At 33.9% G+C, this 23,302-nt stretch overlaps 2 protein-coding genes across 2 annotated transcripts; both read right to left on the reverse strand.

Annotated features, from left to right (window-relative positions):
• Nucleotides 1–9,089: 9,089 nt before the first annotated feature.
• On the reverse strand, nucleotides 9,090–17,301 carry LOC145613883 (metal transporter Nramp3.1-like). The gene is made up of 5 exons (XM_081668922.1): nucleotides 16,995–17,301; nucleotides 14,556–14,871; nucleotides 11,405–11,541; nucleotides 9,437–10,089; nucleotides 9,090–9,347 (listed from the first exon to the last, which is right to left on the reverse strand). Exons 1-5 carry the CDS (start codon nucleotides 17,299–17,301, stop codon nucleotides 9,090–9,092), a joined length of 1,671 nt encoding a protein of 556 aa, XP_081525048.1.
• Nucleotides 17,302–20,245: 2,944 nt separating this feature from the next.
• LOC145614560 (putative cyclin-A3-1) lies at nucleotides 20,246–22,768 on the reverse strand. The gene is made up of 8 exons (XM_081669616.1): nucleotides 22,134–22,768; nucleotides 21,696–21,928; nucleotides 21,524–21,599; nucleotides 21,358–21,434; nucleotides 21,197–21,230; nucleotides 20,946–21,095; nucleotides 20,721–20,855; nucleotides 20,246–20,622 (listed from the first exon to the last, which is right to left on the reverse strand). The coding sequence occupies exons 1-8, from the start codon at nucleotides 22,503–22,505 to the stop codon at nucleotides 20,548–20,550; spliced, it is 1,152 nt and encodes a 383-aa protein (XP_081525742.1). The 5' UTR covers nucleotides 22,506–22,768; the 3' UTR covers nucleotides 20,246–20,547.
• Nucleotides 22,769–23,302: the final 534 nt, after the last annotated feature.

The raw sequence follows: 23,302 nt of genomic DNA on the forward strand, positions 1-23,302 counted from the left end.
ATGGTTTTCATTTTCAAGCTTAGAACAAGGATATTTCTTTCTTTTAAATTAAGTGTGATTAGAAACATGGTGAGATTTATGTTTTTCCTCACTTGAAATTAATATTTTATTTTATTTTTTTTGTAAATCTTTATTGGTTAATACAAGTGTATATATATATATATATATATATATATATATATATATATATATATATATATATATATATATATATATATATATATATATATATATATACTTGTGATAATAGGTTTGGCTTGGGTATTTCTAATGATGATGGGTACTGTAGATAAGTAGAAAGTGATTGATAGATTATAGTTGATATTAGTTCATAGCAACTGTCAAAGATGTCATTGTTTGAGTAGCTTCTTGTATACATCAACAAAATTATGTTCCTCTTATAGATTCAAGTTTATATTATTGTACATTTGTTTTACTTTATTGGTTGTGGTGTCATGGTGCAGGCTTATTGCATTATTGGGCAAATCAGGACTCATCTTGGTAGTCAGGCCTTAGTAGTTTAAGCTTATTGAAACAAATTTAGAGCTCTTTGAAGTAGTTTCTCTTTTGGAAATTTGTGTAGGTTATGTTGGGTTTAGTTGCACTATTTAGTGTCTGAATCATAGTATTGTGGTGCTTGTACATTATGCACCTAGGTTCATTATATTAGACTTAAGTTTTGGTCTAATTACTAAATTGGAGTTCCTTTACTTTTGTGTAGGTTGATACATGTGGTGGTTAAAAAAAATCTCTTAATATTACGTTCAGAATGATCCTCTTTTAGATGCGAAAACTACTTATGGGTCTCTTTTGTATGAACTTCAGGTATGATAAAAGCTAATTGCACTTCAGTTCTTCAAGGTTAGGATGTTATTTTTATCTTGTTATCATCGATGATTAACTCTGTTCTCTATGCCTACTATTTTATCTAGATGATATGGGATAAAATGGGCAAGCCAAAAACAGCTATGATAAAATGTTACATGAGCTTGAACAAGAATGCATAGAAGTAGACACAAGAAAAGTTGATGTAGCTAACTCCTCTAGAACTTAGCTACAACTGACATATATTAATGATTCAGAGGCAAAACTTGCGGCCATTTATTCTGACATATGTAATAGTTTTGTAATTAATTTGTAAAATATGTAGGAATAGTAACCTTTACTCCTTTTAAGAATGCTTGATTAGGTTCCTAATTTTATAATGCCCTGTGCGATTCCTATGACTTGAGATGTGTCTAAGATACATTTTTTTTTCAAAGCAGTTTGCATCCTACTTTTGTCAGTATGATAATTAAGCAAATGTCCATTATAATAACCCTATTAGATTGTGATAAACACGATTCAATTTGTATACTGAAGAATTGCTAAAAATAATACAACCTTTGGTCCATTCTTTTCTAATAATACAACATTTTAATTATTTTGTAATAATACAACCTTTAAGGGTGTTTATTTTAATCAAGATAAAATTGAATTTACATTGAGTTTTGAGGTGGGAGAAGGGGAGGGGATATTCCACCCTTCTTCGTCCCCACCATCAAAAACCCATCCCCTCTCCTTTCCTAACCTCAAAGTCTTTTTTTTTCAATACATGTATATTTACCAAAATCTGAGAATAACCATTGCACATAATTATAAGCAATATTAGTTCGTGATTTTAAGACCAACAATACTAACTCCGCAAAATAATAAAACAATATTTAAAATGACGACACCATGCTAACTAAGCAGTATTAGCTCGTAAACTTAGCAATAATTACAACAAGCTTTAAGCATATTAATCAAAAGCCTACAAACAATTGCCACACAATCTGTTAATCACACCAATCATGTTAATAAAAGGAAATAGTAGGAAATATATTTATTAAATAATATGTAGTATAAATGAATAAAAATAAAGAGCACACTTAATTATATCTAATTACGCCAATAATTATAGCAACAAAATAAACGCTGGACTATCGCGCGCCAACGCGCACGATAGGACAACTAGTAGGGGAAAAAGAAGGGTCGAAGAATTAAGATAAGATCCGAATTTAATCGGAATAAAACTCGATAGATAGCAATCTTTGCGGTTTTTGATTTTATCATATCTTTTGATCTAGAAATCGGAATAAGATAAATGATATGTAGTTGGAAAGCTGTTGAAGTCTACTTTCTAACCCAATTGAAATCAGATTAAAATATTTTTTAGAATAAAAGATATGACCTAAATAGTGAGACGGTGTGAATTTTGGATAAAGTTTCGTATTTCAATCATATCTTTTTCGTTATCTCGGAATTAATGTTATAATATATCATTGGAAAGATAATTTCAAGAGCTATCCAACCATCTAAGATTTAGATAAAAACAGTGAGGCACGAAAATAATTTCTGACAATCTCTGAACGTCTTTCAATTCGAATTGAATTACTAGAGGAGTTTTATTCTATTTCAAACTTTTTAATCTTATCTTTTCAAAAAGGATAATTAAGATCTTTTAGAAGCTTATAGAAGCTTCCAATTAATCCTAATTGGATTAGGGGTGGGATTAAATCCTTTGGACCCTCCACATGATCATTGGGTCGTAGGTAAGGTGGGCTTTGGTTCGGTTTGGACTCAATTTAGTATTTTAGCCATAACTTATTCGTTATAACTCGGATTTGGGCTTATAATATATCGTTGGAAAGCTTTTTCCAAGAACCATCCAACCATATAACAATTGGACCCATTTTATGGACCAAAATAAACCAATCTAAACGTTTTTATAAAAAGAACACAAAATGAATGATTTTAAAGGACACGAAATGAATTATTTTGGATTTAAAGGCACAAAAAGAGGAAATAAGTTATGATTTGGGAAAATGGGCTATGAATTGTATTGGTTTATGAAATGCATTTAATGAAACATGGATTTAAGCACTCTAAAGATTACATACTCAACCCGACCAATAATGGCGGCGAAAGGTTGTTCATCATCGGGTTTGATTTTGGGGAGACATTTTTAAGGTGTCTACAACTGACCATATCTTATTTTCTAATCAAAATTTTGAAGTTATTCAAATTGGAGATTAAAGTTCATCTCAAGAGCTTTCAAGCGACTGGTCACATTCTTTTTTTGACGAGTAACGACGAAGTTATGGCCTTCTGAAACGAAGCAAGTTTTGGGGTTTTCAGGATGTCTAGTGCGAAAGTTAGAACACTGAATATAGGTCACTGCGCGCGGATGCGCTATACATACAAGATAACAAAAGCTCCGGTTGTTCGAAGTTTTGTCATCTTGGTGGTCAAGTTAGTACTGGAATAAGGATCAACCGAAATGTGCTGATTCTGCTCAATGGAATCTCAGTGTATCATGAATATGCTTTAATACTTAAGATTATGTTTTATAACCATTAGAATAGGTTGTAGCTCATGATTCGAGTCATCCCTTCTACCTTAAGAGAGTATCCATGTCTTTTATATGTATAATTTTTGTAAATGACTTGATTCCAAAGATTATTATTATTATTATTATTATTATTATTATTATTATTATTATTTTGTATATAGTTTATCTCTATAACTTTAAACCAAAAAAAAAAAAAAAAAAACTTGGCTTATCTTATCATAAGCTGACAACTTGACATTTGTAGGTGCTCTCCTTAGTCCTTGTGGGATCGATCCTTAATTGTCCTTTCTACCCACTGAAAGGACAAAGTTATTATATTTTTATCTTTGGTATCTTAGGTTGGGCTTGATGATGCCTTATCAAGGTTCTACATGTATGTTTGTAATACCCCGTATTTTTAAACCCGTTTACTAATTATCAACTATGGATTTTTCCCAGATATTTCAAATATTATGTTATTATACAAAAACGTTTATTTAAGTCATTATATACAAATGACAATTTAATAATACGTTTTATAATGAGTTTGTTTATACTAATCAAGTTAAAGTTATCATGCCCGAAAACCTGATTTTCTACCTTAAACTCTTTGTTCCCAAGCCAAATATTTTGTTCCAGAGTCTTACTACAAAGTGCCAAAAGTATTTAGTATCCTCTTTGCTATAGTCAACTCTAAAATTCCACACAAATTGCTCAACGTAGCTCCCTTATACATCATTCATCCCCATTTTTCGTTCCAAACTTGAGCAGTCCCGGAAAACACCTCTGATCAACTTGTTTGAGACATCCCAATCTTCAATTTCAACGGTGTGATTGTTGTTTGATGCTATAGAACAAAAGTTATGGCTGCCGAACAGAAACTCGTTTTCTTGCTTCTAGAACCTCTTCATGTCGGCAAAAATGGAACCAAGGTTCCCACTTGCTCTTGCATTAATGGATAGGGGTGAAAGTTTGGTTTGCGGTTTGGATTATAGTCAAAACCGAATCCAATCCGAATTAATTCGGTTTTGAAAATCTCAATCCGAATCCAAACCGAATTAAGATTCGATCCAATCCAATCCAAACCTAATTAATTCGGTTTTTCAAATTACGATCCAATCCAAACCGAATTTTGTTCCCTTCTTTTGCAACATTCAAACCCGAAATTCGAACTTTACCTTGAAAATTCCTACAATCATTTCTTAACTATATTCTTTGTGAGAGAGTAAGATATTGCAAAAGGAGAATTGAGAATTAGGTTTTTTTTAAGTTTATATATGAAAGGGGAAAGTGGTTGGGTAATTTTAAAAAAAATAGGCTTTAAGTATTAGGTCGAAATTCGGTTTGTAATTCGGTTTTTGATTTTTTTAAACCCCAAACCGAATCTAATCCGTAATCCATATTTTTTAAATTTTCCAATCCTATCCAATCCGAATTAAAAAAAAATCCAAACCGAATTACTAATTCGGTTTGGTTTTCGGTTCGGTTTTAATCTGAATTACTTTCACCCTTATTAATGGAGACAGCTGAATTAGTGCCTAATTGAGGCTATAAATAGCCATGAAAATCAGTCACACTTCCTACATTCATCTCCCCCAAACTACTCTCTTCATCCTCCATCTTCTCCTTTCTAAATTCTTTCCTTGTTTCCTCTTTGGCCGTGAAAACCATGATCACCACCACTCCGACCACCTTGCTGCAGCCCTCCTACCGTTGCCGCCGCTGCCACCCATAGGTAGTCCCTCCATCTTCCTCCCTTGCTTGATTATCTAAGCTTCCAACCTTGTTTTGATACTACATTATTGTTGTTGTTGTTGTTCTTCATTTTGGGTCATATTATTACTACTACTACATATTAAAATAAGTGCTACTACTATTCATGTTGTTGTTGGTGTTTTGTTACTACTACTACAACTCTAAGTACTACTCCTACTACTACATATTATTATTATTATTATTATTATTGTTATTGTTGTTGTTGTTGCTGTTGCTGCTGTTGCCGCTGTTCCTGTTGTTGTTGTTGTTGTTGTTGTTGTTGTTGTTGTTGTTATCATCATCATTATTATTATTATTATTATTATTATTATTATTATTATTATTATTATTATCATCATCATCATCATCATCATCATCATCATCATCATCATCATCATTAATAATATAATTAACTCTCTTAATATTAAAAAGTTTATTGAACTATGAAAGTATAAGAGTTAAACTAATTGACCATGCACAACTAAGTCAAGGGTCTACATTTTATGTACTAGTCTCTATGGGTTGAAGAGTTTTTTATTAGAACTTTGTGTTTATTGTAGTATTGATTTTAAGTTTGTAATTAGGAACTTCATGCTTGTTTGCAAGGATCAAGGTACGTACACGTGGCTAGATCTTTTATAAAGTGACGTTTATATGCAACGTGGTTTACATGTTAAGTGATTTCGATCCATGTTTAAATGATTGTGAAATATATTTTTTTGTGAAACATGCTTTAATAGTTTAATCTTAAATGTTGAAATATTTTATATGGTTGATTACAAACTTGTATTGATGTTCAAGATGTTTAAAAGGAAGTTTTATTGTTTATATTAACCCGATTATGGGATATTGGAAAGTTATTTATCAGGATGTATTCCTTGGATCTTTGGATTTTTAACTCCCACTATGCGGAGTAAGTTGAAGACTATGTACTTTGTATGACCTAGTCTTTCCCCTTGATAGCACTATGTAAAGGAGTTACTAGCTTGGGGGGTGTGCACACTTAGATGGAAAAATGATTTATGAAAATATGGACTGATCCATCCTATTCAGAATTATCTTTGGAAAGTTGGTTATTTCGGAAATTGGTTCTTTTGACAAGGTTTTATACATGAATTTCTATTCATGAATGGTTGGATAAATTATGATTTATTAAAGTTAAATCTCTTCGAAAGCATGTTTAATTAAATAAATTGATTTTACATGTCTAGCATTTGTATGTACTTAGCATTTTGGCTAATACGTATTTGTTTTGTTTTGGCTTGGCCCTTGTAGACACACATTCGTGTCTCCCCAAAACCAAACCCAGTGATGAATGCCTTTCGCGTCGAACCATTATCGAATGAAGTGAAAGCGTGAAAATTAAAGTGTTGCGGTTAGTTTTTATTAAAATTCTTTCTCTCTGTTTTTTATAACAACTCCATTTTATAAAAATAGCTAATCTAGTTTAGTCTGGTCCGTGACAAGGGTCCAATAATAGTGTAGTTGGATGGGGCTTGCAAAGAGCTTTCCAACGATATATTATAAGCCCAATTCCGATGAATAATGAGGAAGTTATGGCCAAAATACTAATTAACTGGGCCTGGCTTGTTCTTTATGTGCGGCCCAATGATCTAGAGGAGGGCCCAACGTTAATTATTATTCCTAAAATTATTAGGATTAATTATAGTCTTCTAGAATTCTCTAGAAGGTTCTTTTAAATTCTAATTGAGTTAGGATTGATAACTATATTATGATGAGTTTTATTTGGAATAAAATATTATTATTTTTATTTTTTTTTAAAATACGATTTTAGCTTTTGTACGGATTCCATAGATCAAATTTGGTTAAAGATTGGATTCCGCGTGGAAAGCGCGTGAAAACCAAGTTGTCGCCAAACGACAGGTCTGTCGCCACGCGACATAGTGGTTTTGCGGCGACGGCTTGTAGTTTTATTCCTTATCAAATTCTATGTTTTTCCGGACTATTTTCTTATAAATAGGGTCCCGAAACTCCGTTTTTATTCATTCATAATCATCAATTCTCTCTAAGATCTCATCTCTCTAGTTTTTCATAAACACACTTCCGCACTCACAAGATCTTGAAACACCTAGCCAAGTTAGAAGTTGCCTTCGCCCTAGACGTGAAAGGTTTATACTTTTCTGAGGGTTTGGTCCCAAATCCAATCTAAACTTTTTAACTATTTTTTTTAATTATTTAATTTAATTCTTTGATTTATTATTTCATTAAAGTTTACTAACGCGTGTATTTTGTTATTAGAAAGAGATACGAGGTTTCAAAGTAAGTAAATTAGCTTACTCCCTATTTTATTTCAATGTAGAAAGCATGTTTATTATTCGTTTAATTCCTAGTATCATGTTAGGATGCTATTTATTGCTTTCTAGAATCATGTTTAGGGTGCCTCTTATTATTTCTAATATCATGACAGCATGTTAGTACCATGTTAGGTTTAAAGCTTTGATCTTTTATTGTTTAGTGACATGGTAGGGTTTGTTATTAATCTTGTTAGTATCATGCCTAGGATCTTGCTATTATATTTAAGCTTTATTATTAACATGATTTTGATTTTGATTATGATTATTATTATTATTATGTTGCTTGATTTATATTTATTGTTATTGCTTGATCACACCTTTTATGCATGTATAAAGAGAATTTGTACTTGAAATCACGCTTTAATAAGATAATTTAATAATTTCGTTTAGGCTAATATGATTTCAATTCAAGTGATCGCCAATAATAGTGTAATTTGTGCATTAATATTCAACCAACATAGATTAAACAGGTTTAGGGCTAAATCTAATGCTTGCATGTTAGTCAAAAAGCGCACATGAATACGAGTAGAATAAAGTAGAGGCCTATTTTATAGGGCGGGTCCTTTCTTTTGTAGATTGGATTCGTACCCTCATCCCCGAACCCTATTTGGTTCAAGACCTTTTGGAGTTGACGATCTCATGGATCGTTAAGGGGCATAACCTTCACCTTGTGAACGGTTTACAAGCTCCTAAAACTTGTTGGCGACTCTTTTGCTCTCTTTTTTTTTCCCTTTGGACGCCACCATACTTAAGTGTATGATCACAGTGGGGTTCGAGCTTGGGGTTATAATGCTTGAAATATTCCCTACAGCCCTACTTATCATTTTGATGAGTAGTTAGGTGATGGCGACCAGACGACGTGAATTATATGCTGCATTGGGAACGATGGGCGGTGATCACCTAGTTTAATTTAGTAAACATAGTATTAGTGTTGTAGTTACCTTGGAAGTGTTTCAAACAATTATCAAACAATTATTATTATTATTATTATTATTATTATTATTATTATTATTATTATTATTATTATTATTATTATTATTATTAATGAAAGATAAGTGTTGTTTTTCGCTGCAAAACTCTGTTAAGACTTACGTAATCACGTGGCGGTAATACTCCCAAGTTACTCCCTAAGTCAGATTATTATTGTTAATATTAGAGAGTAATTTGGGGGTGTTACAATGTTTTAGTCATTCATCTTTGAATATAATTCCTAAATTTGGTTCGTTGCTGTAAGGGAATGAAAGATGTAGCTAAAAAATTTGAATGGTTAGTAATTCATATATAGGTTAGGCTGAATGTACTTCATATGGCGAAAATTAAAATTAAAAACATTTACTAATGACCTAATACATAGCACATGAATATTCGACTCGATACAAAATTCATTTTTTTTAAAATGTAGTTCAATGCACTTCTCTAATATAAGATTCGGATCGGGTGAAACACCCCATTGCAGATGGTTAACCTACAATGAGCAAGAATTTTTTACGCAATTTGATCTTCAATAACTATTCACCCCCTTTTTGTGAGCAATCTCTTCATGATTGTAGAAGTCAAAATGCCAACTTATTGATTTCAACAAAAACAATAGAATTGTTTGTGATGATATGATAGTGAATCCCTAAATTCTCTTTAGTTGTATTGGGCATTCTAAGTCAAATTAAACTTCATAACTCTTGAAATTGAGGCGTTCTCGCGCTTTCAATTTTAGAAGTGTAAGAAAATCTTTCAAATAACCTCCTATGCAAAGTTATTGGAAAGAAACCATCTCGATAAATAAGATATATGATAAATCCGATATATGCCGCTGATAAAATGCAGAATAGAACCCCAAGTAATAGCCCGTCGATAGTATTAATGAAAAAGTCCAATAAAACATAGATATTAATCATCATTACCACTGCCAATACTGTCCATGCCACCTTCTGCAATAAAATATCAGCAACATTAGACCTAGAATAACATAAGACATGATTCTTGTATGAAACATCGAACATATATGTCAAGTACAAACCTCAAGTGTAGGTCCTATCTTAAAAACTCCCATCACCTCCTCCTTTGACACCATAGTAAAAAGGGGTATTAGAGAGAAAGGAATTTGAATCGATTGGAGCACATTAAGCCATTCATTCATAGTATCCATTGCCCCATCCGATCTATCAAATATAATAGCTAAAATCATAGTAGGAACTATAGCAAAACTTCTTGTTATGACTGCTCTAAGCCATTCATTTAGCTGAATGTTAAGAAAACCTCCCATAATAAATTGTCCAGCATATGTTCCAGTTATGGTGCTACTTTGTCCGGCTGCTAACAACCCGATACCCCAAATATAAAGAATAGGAAGAAGACCACCTCCATACTTCTCCTCAAGGTATCGCCCTGCATTTTCAAGGCCTACACTTGAAGCATTCGTTGTTCCATAAAATCCCTTGGCAAAAACGGTCATAACAAAAAGGTTTATCATGAAGGAGACGAAAAGTGCCACTGATGATTCAATGGAATAGTAATTGATTGCCTCTTGAACTTGGCCAATTTTTTTTACATCTACCTTCCTCGATTGAACGAGAGCAGAATGTAAATATATGTTGTGCGGGGTGATGATGCATCCAAATATTCCTACTGCTTGTTGAATTGTCTTGGAGTTGAGTTTTGGTACCAACACACCTAAATCCATCAATATCATGACCATGTTATACAGTAGGAAATTTTGTCAAAAAAAACCATTTATAACAGCTATTTTGTTGGAAAAAACCTTATAAAAAATTTTTGACAAGGAGAAACCAGATTATAAAATATTTTTGTTGAAAACAACCTGAAATCTCTAATCACTAAATTAACCACTAATTTCCCCTTAATTCTTCTAATTACTCATAACTCTCATTAACTATTTAATAATTAAGTTGATTTATAAAATAATGAATAAATAAATAAACAAAAACCACCCTCACCACCACCATCCACCCTCTCCTTCTCCCCCTCCAATGGCAGCAGCTGAGCAGCCCCTTCCCCCATCCCCAGTCGCCGCCTGGATCCCCTCACCCTCACTAACCAACCTCCACCACCAAACCGACCCCCTCCCTTTTCCCTTTACCCTCGCCGAACACCCTCCTCCGGAAAACCACCCACCAATACCACAACCTAGAAAACCACCCTGAAACCCCAACAAAAACGCTTCATATGCAACCAAATCCCCTCCTCAATCTTCAACAATCACTCCTTAAACGCCTCAATCTTTCTCCTCCCATCTAATTTCAACTTCAAAATTCACAAATACAAAGAAGATCTACTGTTGGTGGTTTCTTTGGGTGGAATTTTTGGGTTAGGGTTTAGGAGGGTGGTCACAACGAGGAAAAAAGGGGAAAGGAAGGGGGTCGGTTCGATGATGGAGGCTGATCGGCGGGAGGTTAGGGGTTTCAGGCGACGGCTGGGTATGGGGGAGAGGGCTGCTGCTGGGAGGGGGAGAAGGAGAGGATGGTTGGTGGTGGTGAAGGTGGTTTTTTTTTTTTTTTTTAAATTTATAAATCAACTTAATTATTAAAGATATTAAGTTAGAGTTATAAGTAATTAGAAGAATTAAGGGAAAATTAGTGGTTAATTGAGTGATTAGAGATCCTTAGTTGTCTTCAACAAAAATATTTTACAATTTGGTTTCTCCTTGCCAAAAAATTTTTATAAATTTTTTTTCCAACAAAATAGTTGTTATAAATGGTTGTTTCTGACAAAATTTCCTATACAATAATATGTTCTCAAAAAAAAAAAAAGTGTTATATAATAATAAAATAACAAACTTAGGGCCTGATCTCATACATTGAAATTCAGTTCGGTTCAGCTCAGTTCAGTTCAGTTCAGGTCAGTTCAGCTCCTAATTTCCTTCTCTTATAAAATATTCACTTTAGTTCAGTTCAGTTCAGTTTAGTCAATGAGAACAGAGCCTTAGCTCATGCATGAATTAAAGCAGATATTGCTGATAAATTGTTACCTAATAGAAGCTCCTTTCCGCTTGGTTTAGCATCAACAAACATATACGCGAATGAGATAGCCATTGTCATTACCATGACTGCAAAAGCTGCTTCCATTTTTCTTACTCCATAACTCTCAAGAAACAAAAACACGAAGCTGCTTGTCCAAAAAAGATAAATGCATATAATTAAAATTTAGATACGATGCCTCTAAAACTGGACTACCATTCATACCATTTCCCACAAGTCAAACCTTTAAAATAGCCCATTCTATAGTTTCAAATTTTTAAATCTACATCTTTTTGTATGAACAAATATAATTACAAGTAAAACATATGGAAGAATTAATATTTCATATCTAAACACCAAAATCTTAATCTCTTTTTCTTGCTTTCTTTTTTTAAAAAAAATGTATGTTAGTTTTTTTTATAAATTTGTAAACAAGAATGTTTCAGTGGGTTTTCAAAGTAAATTTATTATTTTACTTAATATATAAAACTATTTCAAATGATTCTATTGTTGGTAACTAATTTTAATTCTAATAGGTTTTTTCATTTGTTAGGTATGTATGTATAGATCTTAAAGCACTTTTCAACATTATCAAACACTAATTAACTCAAGGCGATGACCAGCCTTTAACTTTTTGTCAAACAATATTTGCGCATTTATATATTGATCTTAAATCCTTTTTAACTAATTTAATATCAAATTAGATATATTGAATTTTCATATCAATCAGATAATAACTAGTTATTGTTGGAGTAAAAAGAGTAAAATTTAAATTTCTTGGTTGGTTTTTGGCTTTTCTAGAGTATGATCAATTTACTTTACAAGTAAGTTGTGGCGGATGTGGCCTACTATGTTTTTCCACAAGTGGGTTGTAATGTCTAGATTTGGCTTTCTACTCTTTCTCTTGGATTCCTTGATGGTCTTTTGCTATTCTAATGTAACCGCCTCATTCAAGTGCTTGTTTATTGTGATTAAATCATCCTCATTATTATGATTTAATCACTCATTTGATGGTTACATTTGATTCGCCATATTCCTTGCATTGTCTATATATGGCTTGGAATCTTTTCATCAAATATATTTTATATACACAAAAAAAAGCTACACACTTTTTCTTTTCTTTTGGGCATAAGTTTTTATGATGACTCCACCTCTCAACCAAAAGTGCCTTTGAGTGAGAGTGGTGTGTAACCTTAGGGAACGTACCAGCGATACAATGTGCACCCCGCTTGCGCCGAAATTCATTTTTCAAAGTCAGTGACGAAGTCACGTCACATCATATTATTTTTTATCAAACAATTACATTATTATTTGTAGCCTTTGAAACACTTGTTTTACAACAGTAATGACCATAAGCATCACGGACACTAATAACTAGTTACCACCTAAAATACTCAAACTTGTTTGGTTTATTACCTAGATCTGTAATACATTGACATGTTATAAAATATTGAACTCCATGCTATCATTATAACCTACGTGCTTTTTCAAGGAGCATCATGCTTTCAAATTTTTAATTGATTTTAATGCTTTACTTATTTAACTCTGCTCAATCCATTGATATTTCAATAATATAATTTTGTTAATGTACACACATTATAAACTATACTCCCTTCATTTTTCAATATATGCAACCGTTTAGTTGGCACATGTACTAATGCACAATACATTTTTCTTTCAAAAAAAAAAAAAATGCACAATACATTTTGATCTTAAATATTTGCTAGTATTATTAACAAATTAAAAAAATGTTAGTTAAAAATATACATTGATATTATTCTAACTACATACAATACAATAATAGTACTACCTCCGTTACATATTATTTGCAACGATTAGACATTTTTCCTCTCTACTTTATGTCTAATCATTGCAAATAATATGTAACGGAGGTAGTATTAAAGCCAATTGGTCATGACTCATGAGTATTTAGATTTTAGAAACATAATGAATACATAACTTGTTTATAAGAAAATGAGAGAGATGATTTTCCATGGATACATCTCATACATATAGACTTAGTAATGTAGTGTTGGATAACCTATGAACATGAATCAATGTATGGATTTTAGTGATCCAACGAGTAGATTTATCAAAAAGGGAAATAAAAGGTACTACAAAATGAAGTGGATTTTAGTGATCCTACAAGTAAAATCATAAATGTTTGAGTAAAAATGGACAAAAGGATTATCATGGCACATCCAAGACCAAAACTATAGCAAATTTGAATGACCGACTAATCGACTATTAAAGTAGTAGTGCGTGCTTAACTAGAAAATGTGAGCACCGATTCAATCTATTCTAAGGGTCCTATATACCTCTATTTGTGTGTTTAGCGGGTACAGTTGAAAATTAATTACTTTTTGTTTGGCTAAAATTATGAGCTGATAAAAAAATATGACACTTAAAAACTAGAGGGATCACTAGTTTGGTGGGTTATCCACTTACCTTATACAAGATTGTGTCTAGTAGAGGATGTTATAAATTATAATAAACACATAAACAAACAAAATTTGTAGAAATCAATGTAGTCATGCCTTTCATCCTAAATTCTTATGTTCTACAGGAAACCAGGTTACGGGTAACAGGTTGGTGTAATGCAGGTTGATGATAGCTGCATAACTAGCACTGAGACGTGGAGAGAAAATAGGAACAGCTTTGGCCCTCAACTCCGGATTCCAAGGGATTGAGGGAAATAGCTGTTAAGGGCTCCTTGGATATTTTGTAGGCTATAAATAGGTGCATATTCATTGTAAAAGGCATCATAATCCTAGTATTCTAGTCGCAATATTGTCATTCAATTATCAATCTGTAACCTACATTGTAACCTTAGTGGATTGGTGGACTCATAGCCACCCGCAGTTTTTACCCTTATTCTTGGAGTTTTCTGCGTCATCATCTCGTGTGTCTTCTTCCCCTCTCCTTTTGTTCATTTCCTAGATCTAATTTAGCAACCTTAGCCTTCTTAATCTAGCTGTTATTATCGCAACCCAGGTCGAATATGGTATTCAGTTTTTTGACCAAAACAATGCCCTATAAAGTTCACACGTTCAAATTCTCTATATTTCCATAATTAGCGTTTATATTGTTTTTATAGATTATTTAGGCAAAAAATAAAACAAATTACGAGTAAAATTTAAAAGGTCCAAGATAGAAGCTTACCAATCAGCTGCAGTAATGACAACACTAGCCCAAAGAGGCAAAACACCATTAGTTAATATTTGAATGGCTATAGCTGTACCAACAACCTCCTGGATATCGGCGGCGATAACCGCTACCTCTGCCATAACCCATAGTAAAATCCTGGCCCATGGAGGGTACTCCTCCCTACATAACTCAGCTAGGTGCTTGCCTGTTGCAACTCCAACTCTTGCGGATAGAAGTTGAATCAAAAGTCCCATTAGTGTTGACCATAATAGCAACCAAAGCAATGAGTAACCTGCTATTGCACCTGCTTGTAGATCACCTTCTATATTTCCTATTATAAAGGTGAATAATAGTAAGTTACTAAATTATAGTTAATTGCAAATATTTTATTAAATAATGGAGGGAGAGTATAAATTCTTTACTTATTTAGTCATATTAGTTTTACTATATACTTTAGTATTTTAGCTTAACCCCTAAGCTTTGACGTGAAAAGCTAGATTGATTTATATTTGCTATGTTATTGCATTGCATTAAATTATTCAAATTTATACTCCCTATATTATTTTTTGTTGTCCCACTTGTTCTTTGCACATTTTTCCATGCAATATTAATTTTAAGTAGAAAATTTTGACATTTGCTACTAGGAAAAGCACTACAATTCACATTTGTTACATGTTTAAATTTTATTTTTTACTTTGCTACCACCTAAATCATAATTTGTTATATATTGCTACCACTTAACAAAATCCGTTAGGTGGGCCCAATATTTCATTAAATAATAATTTAATTTATTAAAAAAAAAACTTTTTTAAAAAAATCACAGCCAAAACAACCCGTCAACCCCCCCACCTCCGTCGGCCTGTAGCCCGTCAGCCACCCCTCCCCCTCCCACCTTCGTGCCGGTTGTTCCCTCGGTGCCGACGACCCCATGGCCTTCCCTCCCTCACCAAAAAATCGACCCTTAACCTAAACACCACCCCTTAAAACCGCCCTAAACAGGTTTTAGGGTTTCGTTTTTAGGGTGGTGTTGGTTACGATTGGCCGCAATTGCCATTCTTAAATCCGCCTTAAACGACCTCACGACCCTCTGCTTCCTCTGACTTCACAACGTTTTTCCAATTGCCGTTGCGGTTGCCGCGATCGATCGCATTTGGTGAAGGTGGTTGGTCATATTTGGTCGATGCTGCTGCCGTGGTTAATTGTTGATGCCGCCACTGCTGCCGCGATTTATTGCGATTTGCTACGGTTACTGCCATGACGGTGCTGCTGCTTTGTTGATTGTTGATGGAAGTGACAGTGGTACTACTAATATTGGAGGGAGGTGTTGTGCGTGATGGTGAGAAAAGGGAGGTGCTGCTGGCTGCCGCGATTTATGGTGCTGCAAGATTTTGCGATGGTGATGAAAGGGTGGTGACGATGGAGGGAGGTGTTGTGCATGGTGGTGAGACAAGGGAGGTGTTGTGCGTGTGATTGGGTGGTCGTTGGTGGTTGATTGTTGGTGGCAGCAAGGAGTAGGGGTGGCTGGAATGAGGGAGGGGTGGCTAGAAGGTGGTCGGACAGTGGTTGGGCCCCACTAACGATAACAAAAACAGAATAAGGCATGTGGTAGTTGTTTTTAACAAACTGTAATTTAGGTGGTAGCAAAGTAAAAAAAGAGAAAAAAAAAATCAAACATGTAACAAATGTGAATCGTGGTATTTTTCTTGGTAGCAAATGTCAAAATTTTCTTTTAAGTATCTCAAGATGAATATTACAATTTTGTTTAATTTTTTTTACACATTTAAGGAAAAAAATGAGATTAACCTAACAATGCCTTACATAATATGACTTAACCATGCTTAGATTGGGGGTAACACATTAAGGGGGTAATAAAAGTCAAACATAAAAAAACAAAATTAGAGGTATTATTGTAGAAGACAAGGTGTTTACCAATAAAATAAGGTAGTTGTGCCATGAGGAAAAGAGAGAGATGGAGGAATCATTACTCTCATAATGAGGGTAATAGTTACCCACCCTCCCCCTGGTGTAACTATTACCCCCAAAATGAGGGTATTGATTCCTCTTTCTTCATCTCACAACATACCATCACAACATAATTTTCTTACATCACTTTCTTCTTCTTCCCTATTTTCACATTCATTTTACATAGTTTGACTTTTATTACCCCTTAATGTATTACCCCCAATACAAGCATGACCAGAGTATAGAGCAATCGTTAAAAATGCAAAATTTCATTTCTATTAAAGTTTATTTACATTCCTATTGGGACAAAAAAAAAATTGAAGGGAGTATATACCACCACATTTGTTAAAGCACATGATTTGTGGTCATTAGGAAAATAATCACATTATCATTAAAATTAACATTTACTTGAATGAGACAATATATTATTTAAAGATTGTAATAACGGGGATTTAAAAGTGTAGGCATTAACGTACGTACATTATTCATTACCTGGATCCAAAAATGCAATACTCATTAAAATGCCAAGCCCTGTATACAACCATAACTTCTTCCATGAAAAGGGTGGTGTTTGAGTATCATCAAAATGTTCCACTTCTATTACACCATATACTTGTTGTGTAAAATATGGTGTAACTTCTCTATCTTTCTCTTCTTCTTCATAATAATTATCGGAAAATTCTTGAAAGTTTGTTGAAGACGAAGAGGCAACATTGGAAGGTAAAAGTTTATTTGACTCAAAAGATTCATAATCGACGATAAATTTGTTTTCATTATCAAGGGGAAAATGAGAGTCCATATTGGTAAGGGAGCAACATTTTGCTATGAAAAGTTTGTTTCTTCTTTTGGTATGTGCGAGCTTGTTGAATTTTCTATTTAATTTGTGGTTTACTTTAGTGGAAGAAAATTTAGGATATAAGCTAAAAGATCCCCTAAAATTCTGATTGTTTTGAAATTTTTAAGCAAATTCATCCAAAATATAGTGTATGGGTTAAAGCATAAAAAAATATAGGATTATAAAATTTTGTTGGTAAAATATTTTATCTCCATATATATTCAATAATATTTTAATATGTGATACAATTCTAATGACACGTGTCAACTAAAAAAAACAATAAAAAAAACATAAATATAATATTAAGAATTGCTTTCCTAAAATATGGAATTTATCTGCAAACTAAAGAGATACGTTTGTTTGATGTAATGATAAGGAAAATATTAGGCCCCGACCTTTTTAAAAAAAATAGGAAAAATTAGAAATATTAATCCCAACTTTTATCAATTTTGCTACAATAATTCCAACTTTAGGGGTTCCTCTTTTTCTTCAATCCCTAACCGGTAAACAAAAGTCAATGACCTATTATATCAGGTCATTTAGCACGTGTCAAGTCCTGATTGGTCCAAAAAAAAATTGAAAAAAAAATTAAAAAACCCCAAAAATAACCAAACCACCAGTCACCTCCACTTCCCCTACCAACCCACCACCCCATTGCCAGCCTGTCGCCACTTTCTCGTCGGCCAGCCGCATAAAATAACCCACCGCGTTGTCGTCTTCCTCCATCCCCGTAACACCCCCCATTCCCCATAAAACTACCACCCCAAAGCCCCGAATCCACCAATGAAAACCCTACCCACTGCCAAAATCCCCAAATCCTTCCTCCCACCACCTCGAAACCCTAAGCGGCTGGGGTTTTTTCGACGGTGGCGAGGAGTTTTGGGGGGGTTTTGGGACAGGTGGTTTTAAGCGATTTTCGAGTGGAGGGAGGTTGGGGGTTTCAATTAAGGGTAGTCGGAAAACGGGAAAAGGAGGACCGACGAGTGGGGAGGGGGAAACCTGCGCAGGGGGAGGGGTAAGGGCAACAGCCGCCGCCCTTTGGTGTTAGGCTGGTGGTTTTTTGGGGTTTGGTTGGTGGTCGGGATTTTGGGGTTTGGTTTTTTTTTTCTTTTTTTTTTTTATATTGTTTAAGCCAATTCACTTGTGACAAGTGTCACTTTAAAAAAAAATAAAAAAAATTAACCCATTAAACTGGTCATTGGTTTTTGGGATTGAAGAAAAAGAACAACCTCCAACATTCGGATTATTCCATAATAAATCAAAGTTGGGATTATTGTAGAAAAATAGATGAAAGTTGGGATTATTAATTTATTATTTCTAATTTTCCAAAAAAAAATAAGGTTGATTTAAGTATATCAAATAATGAAGTAATACTTCATAATTTTTAAAATCAAACATGTTGGATAATATCAAAGGAAGCAATATCAAATGACTTGTGAATTATATAGGGACATCTACTCGGTTCTTTCATAGGTCATGGTCGATGTTTAAGAATGTATTTATCATTTGATTTATATCAATCTCACTCTTTAATCTTTCATATTCAGATATTCTAGTAGTATGTACATAGGTAAGATTGTAAGAATAAATGTAAAGACTATTAGAATTGAAAGGTAGAACTAGAGGCTAACAAATTATATAATAATAGGGAGATTAAAGCAAGGCATGAACTTCTTAGCGGTAGTTAAAATTGATATAAGCAAGACCTATGACAGGGTTAATCGGAATACTTTCAACATGTCCTCTTGGCATATGGTCTTCTATCTCAATGGATTCAACTAATTTGGCAATGTGCTTCCACTGTCTCATATAAAATCTTGATCAATAAGGAGACTAGCTCTATTACTCCAATTGAACTTCAACAACATTTGGGTATGGACTAGGTTAATCAGTTTGGGTCTCACTTGGGGTCCCGATTGATATGGTAGGGCAAAAGGTTACATCGGGTTTTCAAATTGCACCAACGAATTTTTTGATCGGATTATAGAATTTTCGAAAAAATTGTAACTCTTTCCGGTCCAAAACCCTTTTTTTTCCCCTTCAGATACTTTATTTGAAAAATTCCTACCATTTACCTTTTTCTTACTTCCAAACTCCTCTACTCGGATTCCTTACCCTTTCTATGCTATTTCCTTTTCCTTTCCCTTTCCCTTTTTTTATACCCCTAATGCACCACCACACCATCAATACACCACCACCCTACCGCCATCAGTTTCACATACATCGGCCAACCACCATCTCCCTCAACCTGAAACATCCCTTTACTTACACTGATTCATAACATTTTTGTAAGTTTACCTACTGCCTGTTTGGTAAAGGGCTCGCAACCAGTGTCATACAAAGGATAGTATTTCTGGTAAGTTAAGGTTAATGCTAACATATTCGTGCATTCGTTGAAGCAAAAATGTACAAACGCAAATGATATGGAGTATGTAAATTACATTACCTATTAAGCTATATAGTCAAGAAAAAAGCTTAAAACTTCTCAACTTAGGTACTTGCAGCACCTGGCTGCAAACATTCAGGCATTCACAACTTTCAGTAGTGTGGAGATGAATTTGTTCAATTGCAGGGCTTATTGCCTAGCTCTACGTACATAAGAAAGACTGGTGCTATGATATCCATCTTCCAAGTGATCAAAATAGTATCGATTGGATTGTAAATGAAGAACCTTCTGTTTTTCTTCTCTTCCGTTGCAGAAATACTGCAACACCCACACTAAGTCGAGAACAGCTTACATAAAAATATAAAATTTATGATTTCATTTGGTTTGTCCATGATTGTAAAAAAGGTCCATAAGAAATAAGGAACATAGATATTATCTAAAAGATTAATTAATGCATATATAGCAAGATGAGGCAAATAATGCATTCTTATTAATTTGAAGTTTCCAACAAGTGCTAATTTCATTCATCCTCAATTAACCACTAGAGACTAGACTAATCATCTACAACCAGATTTTGATTTTCCCCTAAATTACATGCCTATATACTGCACAGATTTGCTCCGGCAACTTCATCAATTGTCAAGTCATACAAGCTTATGATGTTGTCATGGCTTTCAATTCATATCAAAAGTGCTTGCTACACTCAACCAGCAATTTAACTACTAAATCTACAAAAAAATGTGTAACGCTGATCCTCGGTAGCATCATTTAGCAATGAGAGCTTTATCAATGGCAAAATAAGCAAGATCTGCTATCCGAGTGATCTATCTCTCCTTAACTTCATCAAAGTAAGAAGCGGGTATCTCTGCTGGAGATACTAATGTTGAAACGCATTTGTACTGTGACAGAAAATAAAGAACAACATCAGATAAACTACTTAGAAAAGCCCCATCATAATTAAACCATAAGAAGCAGTCAGTCAGGCAAAATGCATTACCTTATGCTGCTTGTATTTGTTTCTTACTGCTACCAAGGACCCTCCTCTTCGATCTAGTTGCAAGTCTTGGATCCGAATAACACACTCTTTTAGATCCGATGGTTTATAACCAGTATAAGATTGCAAGCTTGAATTCTGTGAAATGCATAATCAGTTAATATAGACTTCCATTTCACTATTTCAGGATCTAACATACTAAACAACAAATCAAGGTTTAATACTGACCCAAGGGTGCTTTTTGGGTTGTGTTGTAAACTTCGCAAGAAAAATAACTGACGCTGCTACCATAGAAGGTAAGAACTTCACACATCCATAATCTAGCAAACTGAGCTCAGCTAAGTAGTAACCCAAAAATTCCAACTGCAGATTTGGAGTCTGTACAGTTACAAAACAAGTTAATGATTAGTTAATCCCTCTTAGCAGATCATGAGATCAAGCATAGACAGAAAAAACAGCGCCATAGCCAGTTAACATACCTTAGAATTTCCTTGAGCAACCCTGGTGAACCTCCTGCAGAAATTAACAAAAGGGGAAAGGCAAACTAATTAATAAAGTATCCGCCAAAACCACACCAGAAACAAAGAGACCGTACATGTAAATGATGTAATAAACAATGTAATTCACTTCAGATCCTCACCTGAGAAACGATTTTACGGTAGGATTACCCATTTCGTAGTTGAGAGTTTTGAGTACATCAGCCTCCATATCTACAACCTTCACATAAAATGAGTAACAATCTCAATACAAACCAAAAACCCAGATTCAGATTCAATAATTTGGAGAAAATATAAATTGAGACTAACCTCTTGTTTAGTGTAGGTATTTTCAGTCATATCACAGAATTTCTCAACAGGTTTGGGATCTATTTCTTCATACTTCCTACAGTTTAGAACAGAGAACTTCAATAAAATTATTCTAACAAGATAAAAACAAAAAACAAAAATATAAACCCAAAATCGAAGATTGAAAACATACGACGCAATTAGCATAGCAGAAACACCCAGAAGCTGAAGTTTTTGTCGATTAATCGGTTTGAGAGACAAGTATCGATCGATGTGTGAAATTGTCAAATAAAGTGTGTCTGAAACAACCTTGAATTCTTCAGCAAGCTCTACTAACCAATCCACCAAAATTCCTCTCATATTTGCACTCACATCTTTCTGGATTCTCTGCATGTACTCTCCCAGCGGCCTTCTCTTCTCTTCTTGCTACAAAATTCAATTATCCCCAATTCAATTTCAAACATAAACCCTAATTTCGGAAAAACCCTACCTAACAATCAATTCCTTCCCAAATCAACCCGAATTAGGAAAAAATTGATACATTTCTAAGAAAAATAATTTACTATTTCGAAACCCTCAAAAAAATATTACCAAAATGACAGAAAATTTGATAAAAATTTAACAATCTTACCTCCATATTCCGAAGATATTCATAAATTCCAGTAACATAAGGCCCACACATTTGAGGATCATCTGAACCAGCATCAATATCTTCAGTAGCTACCTTTCCAACACCAACAACATCTTCTTCCGGAGTTTTCTCCGATGCCGGAATCGACGAACTACTAATTGGTTTAGCAGACTTCCTCGAACGACCTCTTGGACGAGGCTCAGAACAAGATCTTAAGCTTGAATTCCCCAAAATGTTGGAAGATATTTCACCCAAAACAACCCTTCTTTTGTTGGTCGGTGGCTGATGCTGTAGGTTCTCTGACATAGCTTCGGCAGCTCTTCGCTTCGCCGACTGCCTGGTAACCCTCATACAATTCTCCTGATTAGCCATTGTTTTCGATAACCCAACAACTGAAAGAGAAAATTAGAGAGAGAAAGAGAAGAAAGAAGAAGAAGAAGAGTGGTGGTGGAAATGGAGGTGAGAGAAGTGAGAGTCTTTGTAGAAGAATGAAGGCGCCATTTGAGATTGTTTCAAAAAATGTTAAAGTTTCGCGGTTCTAAGAATGAATATTATTTGTATTTCTAATTTCGGTTCGGTTCGGTGAAAAATTGAATGTGGTTTCGAATTTTGAAAATTGGGAAATTTGGGTTTGGGAATATGTTTTTGTTTGGACAGTTTTGAGGTTTGGGTTTTGGAATGAAAATTGCGCGGTCTAATTCTAATTTAATCTGCGAAATGTTTTTAAACAGCAAGGCTATTTTGGAGCTGCTTCTACTTAGGATTCTTCTACGACTACTTGTGATTTGTTAATCAGTAGGCCAGTAGGCGGGCTGTTAGCTATTTTAAAGTTTTTAAGTATTCCGTGATTTGGGACATTGAGCGCTGAGTGAAACATTGGTGGAAGTGGAAAGGAAATTTAAAAAAATTTTGATGATCTGAAAGTAACTAATATAGTAATATATTCCCGTTAAAAAAAAAAATTTGTATTGAGTGAAATTAGGTCCGCGTTAGAAAAATTCATAGGTAATTTTAATTAATATTTCGTCGGTTGATAACGAATGCTAGGATAAAACCGCGGACGAAAAACAACAAAGTCGAAATTTTAAGAAACAGGTACAACAAGAAGCAATAATCCTTAATCTAGGTTTTCTCCTTGGGAGGGTTTTTTTATTCCCTTTAGGGATTTT

This window comes from Chenopodium album, chromosome 25 (assembly GCF_948465745.1).
Source record: "Chenopodium album chromosome 25, dcCheAlbu1.1, whole genome shotgun sequence".
In the NCBI taxonomy this organism is placed as follows: Eukaryota; Viridiplantae; Streptophyta; class Magnoliopsida; order Caryophyllales; family Amaranthaceae; genus Chenopodium; species Chenopodium album.